Raw genomic sequence first — 12645 nt, forward strand, 5'->3', positions numbered from 1 at the left:
ATTATTATTATTATTATTATTATGGCTGCCAGTGTCAACATTTTTTTTTTCAGAAAGAGAGGGAGACGTTTGAATTCCCCAAAATCAGTAAGGTGAATGAGAGAGGGAGACGTTTGAATTCCCCCAAAATCAGTAATCTCATCATGGCTGCCAGTGTCAACATTTTTTTTTCAGAAAGAAGAAGGGAGTAAGGTGAAGGAGAGAGGGAGACGTTTGAATTCCCCCAAAATAGCAATCCCATCATGGCTGCCAATGTCAACATTTTTTTTCAGAAAGAAGAAGGGAGGAAGGTGAAGGAGAGAGGGAGAAGAAGACAAATGAATTTACAGCTGTGTGCATGGGTACTAACATCTATTTTTATCTAGGGAAAACTTTATATAAGTATACTACTGCTATGCAGTAATTCTTAGTAATATTTAGTGTGTTTCGAGAGATTTGGGAGTACTCAAATTTGTACTCATATTTTTTTATTTTTGGAATAATTCTATTTGCTAATTTTCTTGCATTTATAGTTCAATAATTAATTTATACTTCATAATTAACAAATTATTTTACGTATCTCCATAATATCACAATTATGTAATACTCCATCCGTCCCCAGTTTAGGAGTTAGAATAATTTATGACATGAGTTTTAAGAAATTGGTGGAGTGTGTAATAAATGAAGTGAGATGGTGGAGTGCAATGTTTTGAAAACCAGACTGGTAAGCGAACCGACAAAGCTACTAGTTCACGGTTTAACTGGTCGGACCTATTCAACCACTGGTCGGGTCGTTTTACTGTAGCATATACAATTAAATATATATTATATAAATATATAGAAATTTATAACAAGATATGGTTGAATTTTATCAAAATTTATATTTATAACATTACAATTTAGTGAATTACAATATGTTATTAAAATTAGTTCATGGTCGAACTGGCCGGCTCATCCGGTTCAATACGGCTCAATGTGCTGGCGGTTTTATGCGATGAACCGGACTGTAATGGACGCAGGTTCGCTGCCGAACCGGTCCGACCGGCCGGTGCGGTCCGGTTTTCAAGTCACTGTGTCACTTTAAGAGGTGTTGTTATTTTTACATTGCAACATTAAATCTTAATGACGAGGTTTGATTTATCTCAATCAAGACTAATGTCGTTGGTATTTCTCTTACTAACCAAATGAAACCAATTGGTTACTTACATTAATAAAAAAGGTTGGATGAGAGTAAATTACTAATTGATCTATCTCGTTTGTAATATTAGATCTTAAGCATATTCAAAATTATCTAATCAAATGCAAACGTTATTAAAGGGGTTGGATGAGAATAATCACTAATTATTAAGGCAATTAAAAATTATTTTATCAAATCACCAATTGATCTAGTATCTATTTTGCATTATGAGATCACAATCACGACTAGGGCTGGGGAAAAAATATCGAAAAAATGATCTAGTATCTATTTTGCAATATGAGATTACAATCACGATAATGCCATTAATTTGTTTTTATTACAAATCAAATAGTTACTACTACATCCGTCCCACAACAAGAGTAACATCACATTTGGTGTGAGCACGACTTTTAATAAGTACCATTTATGGTAAAAGTGAAATGTGACTCTTATTGTGGGACAAACCGAAATAGCAAAATATGACTCTTATTGCGTGACGGAGGTAGTAGATGACAATAATTCACTCATTGATCTATTTAGTTTGCGACAATTTGAAGAATGACGAGGTTTGATCTAGTTCACTTCTTATCACAAATGGAATAGTTCACTCTGATCTATCTATTTTTTGTGATATTAGACGTCAAGTATATTACAATTTGAAATGCATTCATATAACATGGATGCAGCCCGTGACGGATCCAAAAATTATATTTCAAGGGGTCGAACATAGTAAATAAATGAATGAATAAAATATTTAAATAATGGGAAATTGGTCTCTAAAACCATGAACTTTGCCTAAAACTTGGTATTTCCTATGAACTATGTTATGAACTTAAAAAGTTATTTAAAATATTATAAAATATATCACGGTTGCCTATGTTAAATAAGATTTTGATGAAAATATCTTATTTGAGTGAGTTTGGGAAATACCAAACAAAATGCAAAGTTCATGATATTATATACCAATTTCAAAGTTCATGGGAAATACCAAATTTTAGGCAAAATTCATGGTTTTAGATACCAATTTCCCTTAAATAATTAATATTATAAAAATACATTATAATTTAAGGGATATTATCTTTCAATGCGAGCGATAGTAGATTCATACGGATATCCATATTTAAAAAACGACTTAGAATATATCACATGATTAAAACTATTTGTAAAATTTTGTATTAATTTCAATCTCGTCCAAATATGAATCAACTTTTTTTTTTCTTGATTTACAGTAGCACTAGAAGAACCACAATATATTTTCGAAAATACCTCTCCATAGATCTAAAATCTATACATAAGGGACTATATTCGAGAAATACGTTGGAGAATAATTAATGTGTAATTCCACATAATTGAGATTCATTAATGAAATACATATGAAATAAACACAACGATTTTTTAATAATATACTCCTACAACAATATAATTTAATATGAGCATGAATTAGCACAGAATTTAATCATAATTCAAGTATTCAATAATCGAAGAAACGATGATTTTTCTAATATACTCCTAGACCAATATAAACAATTAAAAAATAAAAACTACTCCATGTAATAAAATTATTCAAATATAATCAATAAACAATGTTCATTGAAAAGCGGGCAAATAAAATCTGCTCCGCCTTCTACTTCCTTCCCGCCTTTTCTTTCTTTCACTATTACAGAAAGTTAAAACTCCATAACACACCCATTCTTATTTTTTTTTCTGGAATCTGCTAAATTTCTTCACAAGAAGTTTGTCTCTGGACAGTGAGGTGAGGAATGGCATCCCCAACAACTTCGACTCAAGATTATCATGCGAACCCGGAGACTCCACTTTCAACTGGTGGTAAGTTTATGGTTGTCGTTGTCATTAGTCTAAACTTTTATGTATGAAATAAGACACGGGATTGAATAATGAGTTTATGTGTTAGAAGTTTTATATGAAATGAGACACAAGATTATTCTGGTATTGTCCTCTTTGTTGCTAATGCAAAAACTTTTTTTTTTAAATTATAGATGCTGTTAGAAGGGATATGATGCATGAACTTTTGGATCTTCCGCCGAAAGCGAAAATAGCATGGAGCATGAAGTTATGAATGAAGACGATGGAGATTCCTATGAACTTTCAAACCAAATTGAAGAAGATGGAGATGAGAATATGGAGGATGAAGAAGATTTATTTGGAGCTGATAAGCATGCATGTGAAGAGTTGATGAAAAATGGGCCTCAATCTGGTTTAGAGTTTGAAAGTAGAGAACGGATCTTTGCAACATATCAAGCTTTTGCGAAGGTAAAGGGATTTAGTATTATAACAAGAACTGCACGTAGTGATAAGTATCTTTTGCTCTCATGCGGAAGGGCCCGAAAGCCAAATGCAAAGAAATACACTAAGAAAATCAATTGTCCTACTCGTTTGAATGCGATAAAACAGGACAACGGCAATTGGAAGATTTCAACATTTTGCAATGAGCATAACCACGATCTAGAGCCACAACTTTCTGAATTTATGCCGGCACATAGGCACCTGACAACTCATTTGAAGGTCCTTTTAGAGGCATATGACCGTGCAGGATCAAGGTTATGTAAGAGTGTAAGAACGATGGAAGTTCTTGCCGGCGGGCCATCTAATTTAGGAGCTTCGACGAGAGATTGCAGAAATCATGTTGACAAAATGCGGAGGCTAAGACTAGGAGATGGAGATGCTAATGCCATTCAAAAGATGTTTAAGAGGCTGCAGCAAAATGATAGAGACTTCTTTTATCTGATCGATATTGGTGATGATTCTAGACTTCGCCATGTCATGTGGATTCATCCGCGGAGTAGGGCTGCATACCAGGATTTCCACGACGTCGTGAGCTTTGACACGACTTATCTCGTCAATCAATACAATATGCCTTTTGGAACTGTTGTGGGGGTTAATCATCACCACCACTCCATTCTATTAGGATGTTGTCTATTGAGCGACGAGCGTGCAGAATCATTCAAATGGTTCTTTAGTAATTGGCTGGACGCAATGGGAGGTGTTCAACCGACGGCAATTTTGAGTGATCAAGATGAAAGCATTACGATCGCATTGAGAGAAGTATTGCCTGACAGTATCCACCGCTTCTGTTTGTGGCATATTGTTTCGAAGAGCTCCAAGAAATTCAGAGGTATCGCTAATTTTGAAATGGCTTGTTTAGATTTCAATCGAGTGATACATGGCAGTTTTAGTATTCCGGAATTTGAAAATAATTGGCTCGATTTTCAAGTTAAGTATAACTTACATGAAAATAGTTGGATAAAAAACTTATATGAAATAAGGCAAAGTTGGGTGCCAGTATACTCAAAGCACATCTTTTGGGCTGGCATGATGTCGACTCAAAGAAGTGAGTCAATGCATGCATTCTTCGATAATTACATCAATTCGAGGAGTACTTTGAAAATCTTTGTTGAGCAATATGAGATTTGTATCGTCGATAAGATTCGAAAAGAGCTTCAAGCTGAATATTCGACGAAGTGCAGGCCTATCACTTGTGTGTCAGAGTTTAAGTGGGAATCACAATTTGCTAAGGTATACACTAATAATATCATGGAGCTTCTTCAGAAACAAGTGAAAAAGATTTGGAATTGCAATCTCATTTTGTTGGAGTCAGATAGTAGCTCAATGGATAGATATGATATTACTGAGACACGTACATCGAGCAAGTATCCCTCTCCCAACGAGCTACATTTCATGGTTGAGCATCGGCCTGTTGGGGGCTATTTTGATTGCAATTGCAAGAAATTCGAGAACAAAGGTATTTTCTGCTGTCATATATTGAAGGTTTTGGTATTCAAAAAAATTGATCATGTCAGCGAAAGATATATTTTACGGCGATGGCGGAAGGATGTATATAGGCCACATTTTAGCATTTCTTTTGCGGGTGCATATCCACACATGTCCAAGGAGTATAAACAATTTCAAGAGATGGAACAAGAGTTTATAAAATGCAGCAATTTGGCAATCGATTCGGAGGAGAAAATCAGTTTTGTCAAAGATAAGTTCAAAGAAATTCAAAGAGATCTTAAGAGATGGAAACCTGCCGGCACAATTTCTCTTCGAAGCCAAAATACATCTGAAGCAATAGAAATTGATGCAGGTAATATTCCCATTTTAGATCCGGTTGTTGTCACTCGCAAAGGAAGGCCAAGGACTGCTCGATTTAAAGATCCAGCTGAAAATAGGAAAGGTCGTGGCCGTGGTCGTGGTCGAGGTCGAAGTGGAGTTCGTGGTCCTTCTGTAAGTTGATATTCCTATATTTTGTGTTATAACTATGTGGCATATGCATTATATTGCCACGAGTTTAGTTGGTGGTATGGAATTTGAAATAGTTACTTTGAGATTGTTCTGATATGCTTTGTTTAGTTTGACAGAAACAATTTATTTTGTCTTGGAAATCCATCTTGTGAAACATTTGTTTTTTCATATGTTATTGATATCAGAATTTAAGTAATTTGGTCTTGTTATCTTTGGAAGAATGTATCTAAAGTTTTATTATGTTCCTTTGAAGTGCTTGATGTTTTTTACATATGATTGATTTTTTCTGCATTATGAACTGACTCAAAACTAAGGGAATTAGTATTTGCTTACAATATACCATAATTTTATGTTCGTTAATCATTGTTGCCATTCAATATGAAGAATATCCTAAGTTTGGCTGTTTAATGGGAATGAACAAATTCATCCTTTTTTCATTGAATTTTGTTGGAAATGTGATGAAAACAAATTTTCATGTAAATTTAAAATTTTTCATCTACCGTATATGTTGATTCAAATAAATTTGCATATTTGAAATTGCAGATTTGATACATTGAAGTATTTAGGTATTTTGTATTTAAGGATAATTTAGTAATCAAATTATATTATAACCAATAACAAAATCAACGTGAACAAAACTGATTTAGGCATACAGAGTATTAAAATTTAGGGTTGTTATGTATTTACAGTTTATATATATTTATCTTTATTATAATAGAATACCACTTTTTTTAAAAATATTTTTGGTTTTATTACTATAAATTTTAACACTTTTAGTTATTTTGCTTAAATAAACTAAATCTTAGAGTATATAAATATATATGAATTGTTGCCATTGGTGTGGGAGAAGAAATGAGAGAGAGGGGAGAGCGAATAAATATGGATTTTTGCTGATAAAGTAGGAAAATTGTGGACGTGGTTGTTGCAATTTATGGGGAGAAGAAAATGGAAGTGAAGGAAAAATTGAAAAAATAACGCATGAAATAGAGATATAGATATGGATGATTGTGTTGGACAGTTGACATTAACATCAATAATCATGGAAAGATGAAATGAGAGAGAGAGGGAAAACGAAGAAAAACAGGCGCCAATTTGGAAAGTTTTGTTATAAGGGCAACAAAGTAAATGCAATTACTATTGAATCGGACATTATAAATAAACCGGTTTTTTTATATTAAACCAGAATTTTGGTTGTCCAAATTTTGGTCACACAGTTTTATCGGTCAAAATAAGGGGGGTGGTGAAAGAGCAGCCCACACGCCATCCCCCTCTCTAGCCATAGCCTGTCCGATAAATACGGCCTTTCGGATAAAGTCGGCCCCACGCTCCAATTTCGAACCACGTGCTCATCACGTGCCCATCTTCTGACTAGACAGTTGGATACCATTTTTTTGAAGACGTGTTGTGCGCTAATTGGTACGTCGGCGTCGATGTGGGCCCGTCGGCTGGACGTCGTGGATGAGGAAAATGGAAATTGTGAATCCAAAAATATCCTTGTCGGAAGACTCATAATTGTCCGATTTGAACAAACTTGTCGCCACTACAGACCTTATATTACCGTTATTTACGCTTCTGCTATTCCTCTTTTTTCTTTTGGCTAATTATTTTATTATAAATAATACTCATACAATGATACAATGTTGGCCTTCTTGATTATTAATTCGCATTTTTGTTACTTGTGACATTTTGATAGGATAGATAGATCAATCATTTATATAAGAAATGTTTAAAGGATCAATACAATTTATTACATGACAAATTAGTACTCCATGAATGTGACAACAACACAATGACAAAGTGCAACTATTACTCAATCTGTCCCATAAAAATATAGACATATGATATAATACATGAATTAAGACAAAATTTAAAAATAAGAAAGGTGAGTAGAAGGGTCGTTAAATAGTTTTAGTGGATAATGAGACACTCATTATTATTAGTGTTGTAATGGTAGTATAAATTGTCAATAAATTAATGTATATGAATAATAAAGTGTGATAACTTTTCATAAATGTAAATGCCCATATTTTTTTAGGACAGATGAAAATGGAAAGTGTGCATTTTTATGGGCATATGAAGTATAACATCGTTGAAAAAAATATCTCGAAAGCAAGTATACATAATAAGTAGTACTCCCTCTGTCCGTGAATAGGAGTCTCATTCATATTCGGTATGAATTATAAAAACTGTTAAGAAAAAAGTAGGTTGAAGAAAGTTAGTGGAATATGTGTATCACTTATACATATTAGTTTTAAATGATATTTGAGTGAAATGAGTTAGTAGAATATGAAGTCTCTTTACCATTTATAGTAATTATGAACAGAGGCTTTTATTTACGGGAGGACAAAAATGAAAAAAAAGAACTCTTATTCGAGGATATAGAGAGTAGTAGGATAGAAATAAGAATGCTCAAACCACAAATACAAATAATGAAATGAAAAACCTCATTTTCTACAATAAATCATACTTATGTGTAGTGTACTATTTTGTTTTTGTTTGTTTTGTGTTCTGATAGTCACTTGATATTGTTATTTTACAGGAGGTAATTACTAAGGAATTGCACATTCCCAACCTGTACGAGTATAAAATATTTATAAATATAATTTGGCAATTTGTACAAACATTCAAATTTTACACTTTCGCATACCAATAATTTCATAATATGGCAAATATGTGGACAATAAAATAGGAAAGATGTTAAATGTACATAATTCCTTTTAAATTGGATTTTATTTATATTAATTAATTTGTTATTAGGTAGATTATTTTGTAGTAGAAATAAAATATAGCAGATGAATAAAACTTATATGACAAATTCACTTCTGATTTCGAGCTTTATTTGGATCACTTATAACTACCATATTTTAATAAATCATTATATATTATATCGTATATGTTATTTTTATTACAAAAGTACCATGATCCATTATCTTGTTTCTTCGATATCATTAGCACTTTATCATTTATTAAATAATTAAGTGATATTGTTAAGAACTAAGGCGCACCCACCTATTTCACAACAACCGATAGCTCATTTCTAATACGAGAGAGATAATTAAAAGTAGTATAAAATGCATAAAATCGTAGTAAAAAATAAAATATATAAACAAAAATGGTTATCATTTCAAAAAGTTGTTACATGGAGCATGATAAATGATAATCATATAAAATGAGTAGATGTGCAAAACAAAAAAAACTACTCCCTCTGTCCCATTAAAGATGACTCGTTTCGTCTTGAACACTTGTTTCGTAAAAATCATACTAATAAATAGTTAAAGTTGAGAAAAAGTAAAGTAGCTGAGAGATTAATATAGAAGATAGTCTCTTCCATATTATTCTCTCTCTTAATTTATTTTCCCTCCACTTTAACCATTTATTATAATTTTTATAAAAAACATGCGAAAAACGAAAGAAGTCATCTTAACTGGGACGGAAGGAGTATATAGTACTCCCTACTACTACAAAATATAGAATGATACTACTAGTAGTTTTAAGTTTTGAAAGACATTTGATTTTTAGGTTTAAAGAAGTATCAGTTGTATAATTTGCATTTAACGATGATATAATAAGGGGGATAGTATGATTGAATTTTGAAAGTTGTTTGATTATATGTGGAACTGGGAAAATGGCGACATTTATACAAATTATGTCAGAAAATGTTAAATATCTACTATTGTAGTCAATAGTTACATGGTAACGTGGGAACTGAGACGACAGTCACGAAACCTAGCTATGAGTGCTGTTGTAAATTTAAATTTTTAACAATATATTTAAACCTTTAAAATTATGATGTGGTTTTCAAAATTTTAGAGCATCCACAACCGTGTTCTTGCCAACGAGTACGGTTGTGGGTCCAACCCCACTTTTTCTGCTTGCTCTTAGGCAAGAGCACAACACCCACAGCTGTGCTCTTCCGCAAGGACGAGCACAAGAGTCCCATCATTCTATTATTCAATTTAAATAAAAACATTTCCACAAAAGTAAAATGCATTAAAAATACCCGGAATAATATTACAAATTATAAAAAAAATTACATAATTAAAATCATAAAAATTAAAAATTACATTATTAAAATCATAAAAATTAAAAATTACATAATTAAACTCCTAAAAATAAAAATTACATAATTAAATTCATAAGTGGCCGACTTTCGTCCAAATAAATGATGAATGTGTGTATTTATAGATGATTTTGAGATTAATTTTTTAAAAAATAAATAAATAAAATTCAAAAAAATGGTAATAAAATGACTATATTTTTGGGAATTCAAAAATATATTTTTTAAATTTTTGGTATTATTTTTTATTTCACGCCATCACATAAATACGAAATTGGCATTTGGGTCCTCCTACCATTCAATGTCAGAATTTCTATCAAAAAGCTTTGAATATGTTTTCGGAATATTGATTTTTTTTTTAATTAAGAATCATGTTGGAGATAGAGCAGCCGTATACGGACGATTGGAAAAGGGTTGCATTTGATTCGACATTGATGTGATTAAGCTCTAGATTCTTTTGACAATTCAAGAGAACGATGTCATACTTTCATTTGTTAGCAACAAATTTATTTACACAGTTATGCTTTGTCTTAATCTTTTACTGTGTGTTTAGAAAGAGAAAAAGAGATGATGGCATGGCGACAAGTATACAATCAAATGTAGATTAATTTCTCTCTTTAAGATTTACACAAAGCCTGAATACAGTCGATAAGATATGTGTACTACAAATAAGTATGTATGCACCCAAAGGTTTGAAATAAAGTCGAAGGATTGTCAAAAAAAAGAAAGAAACTTTTCCTGGAAGTAGTGATAAGGCAAAGAGTTCAAAATCATCCAACTCCAATTGCCACCATATCTTATCTTAGCTTTTTCATCATGAGTCTAGAGGCCATGGGGGAAATTGCTTATTTGACCATCCTCCAAAACATCTTTGTCTTTGGCCTTGTAGTTTATTCTTACCCTCATGACCAGGGATTTCTGAAAGTGAAACCATACTCTTATGAAATGCAGATTGTTGGTGTGAATGCTAAATGTGTGATGATTTGAGTGAGCCAGATCAGTGGAGTGAAGACAAGCAGCTCATCCACTTGATGAGCTTTAGGAACCATTAGATTTGTTTTAGTTGAGATGATTAGATCTCAGCCGTTGGATTAGAGAAAATAGCTTTTGCCTCTATTGTTTAAAAGGCAGGTTTTATTAGTTAGATCTAATTGAGTTTTCCCTAATGTTTTCTCTCTCTCAACTCGATATAGTTTAGCTCAAGAAAAGCCTGTGTATTCTTCTTCGTGTGATTACTTCAATAAGATTTCTTTTGCTCTCATTCATCTTCGTTCGACTTCAATTGATTCTCGATTGCTAACAATTGGCGCCGTCTGTGGGAAGGAGGAGAATCGTTGGAAGAAGTCGGAGATGAAAATGGCGTTGCTTTTGGAGTCAAACAAATTCGATGGGAAGAATGATTACTGCCTATGGAAGATGAAGATTAAAGCAATTTTGATCGAGAATGGATGTGCGGCGGTCTTGGAGAAGCCCGATCCCGAGAGCAAAGGGAAGGCACCTGTTCTGGATGAGAAGGCACAGGCGAGGCTGGCTGAGATGCAGCTCAAGGCCTATGGTGCGGTGATCTTGAACCTTGGTGATAAGGTTTTGAGAGAAATTCAGGAACAGAAGACAGCTGCTGAGATTCTTGAAAGGTTAGATGAGATCTATTGTAGTAAGTCTTTAGCTAATCGATTATACATGAAGAGAAGGGTATATTCATTCCTATGGTTTTTCTGGTGATAGATCAATTCTGGAGCAGCTGGAGGATTTTAATAAGACTGTAGATGATCTGGTGGCATGTTATGTCAAGGTTAGTGATGAGGACAAGGCTATTTTGGCCCTCAATGCACTGCCTAATTCATATGACCAGCTGAGGGATGCGATTTTGTATGGCCGTGACAAGGAGATTACCTTCTCTGGGGTTCATTCGGATCTTGTGGCAAAGGAGTTACAAAAGGGCGTTGTGAGAAATCAGGATTCACAGGCAGAGAGCCTGAATATCAAGAAATATAAGGGGAAGAAGAACTTCAAGAAAGAAAATGATGGATTCAAGATTGGATCCAAGGAGCAGAGGGAAACACGATCATGCCATTGGTGTAAGAAGCCAGGCCATTTGAAAAAGGATTGATACGCATGGAAGAAAAAACAAGCGGAGGAAGCGGCACATGGGACTAGCAGCTCTGATTATGTGCAAGAGAATGAAGTCCCTCAGGTGTTGAATGTGATGATGAAAGGTGAGTCTGTCTCTTGGATTCTTGACTCCGGATGTAGTTTTCATATATGCCTGAACATAGATTGGTTTGTCTTTTCATGAAACTGCGGGTGGTGGATCTATGGTCCTTGGAAACAATCAAGTTTGTTCGGTTAAAGGAGTTGGGAGTGTGAGATTGCAGCTGGCTGATGGCTCCATTAAAATCTTGAGTGATGTGAGGCTGATTCCTGAAGTTAAAATGAACCTCATATCACTTGGGTTGCTTGAACGCAAGGGATGCTCATTTGAGTCCTTTGAGGGGAAGATGACCATCAGGAAAGATGGGGAATTGGTTATGCAGGGAGAAAGGAGAGGAAATCTCTACTATTTGTATGCCACAGTGATGAAGTTTGCAGAGGTAGGAATGGAAGTGAACAATGCGACATCAGAAACCATAAGGTTGTGGCATCAGAGGCTGGGCCATCCAGCTGATGGGAGTGTGAAGGAGTTGGTCAAGAACTCAGTGATATCTGCAGTTGATGAAAGGAGTCCGACACCATGTGAAGAGTGCATCCTAAGAAAATCAAAGAAACTCCCATTTCCCAGAGCTGCTACAGCTGTTAAGGAGTACTATAATAATTGTCCATCATCAAGCTTGGATGGAGATACCCTTGATCACAAGTGGTATGGTGATCATGGTGACTATTCTAGACTGAGAGTGTCTGAATGCAAGGTTTTTGCACATTTGAAGCAGGGAAAGCTTGATGCTAGGGCTTTGAGATGTGTTTTGCTTGGTTACCAAGATGTTGTGAAGAAGTATAGGCTCTTGTGTATAAAGCCTGGGAAAGCTAAAGTTGTGATCAGTAGGGATCTTGTATTTACTAAGTCAGAAATGCCATTCAAGAAACCATCTGATGAAGCTGAAAGTTCTGAATCAACACAGAGGTCTACTTCTGATTTTGAGGTGGAGGAAAATGTTGCTGAAAAGGAAGATGTGAT

At 34.1% G+C, this 12645-nt stretch overlaps 1 protein-coding gene across 1 annotated transcript; it reads left to right on the forward strand.

The window, feature by feature from the left end:
• The first annotated feature begins 3214 nt into the window (after positions 1-3214).
• On the forward strand, positions 3215-5407 carry LOC121800567 (protein FAR-RED IMPAIRED RESPONSE 1-like). The gene has a single exon (XM_042200115.1). It carries the CDS (start codon positions 3215-3217, stop codon positions 5405-5407), a length of 2193 nt encoding a protein of 730 aa, XP_042056049.1.
• The last annotated feature ends 7238 nt before the right edge of the window (positions 5408-12645 follow it).

The sequence above is a fragment of the Salvia splendens genome, chromosome 4 (assembly GCF_004379255.2).
Source record: "Salvia splendens isolate huo1 chromosome 4, SspV2, whole genome shotgun sequence".
Lineage (NCBI taxonomy): Eukaryota > Viridiplantae > Streptophyta > Magnoliopsida > Lamiales > Lamiaceae > Salvia > Salvia splendens.

Excerpts from the sequence above, each read along its gene's own strand:
- LOC121800567 (XM_042200115.1), top strand. The coding sequence starts at position 3,215 with ATGGAGCATGAAGTTATGAATGAAGACGATGGAGATTCCTATGAACTT.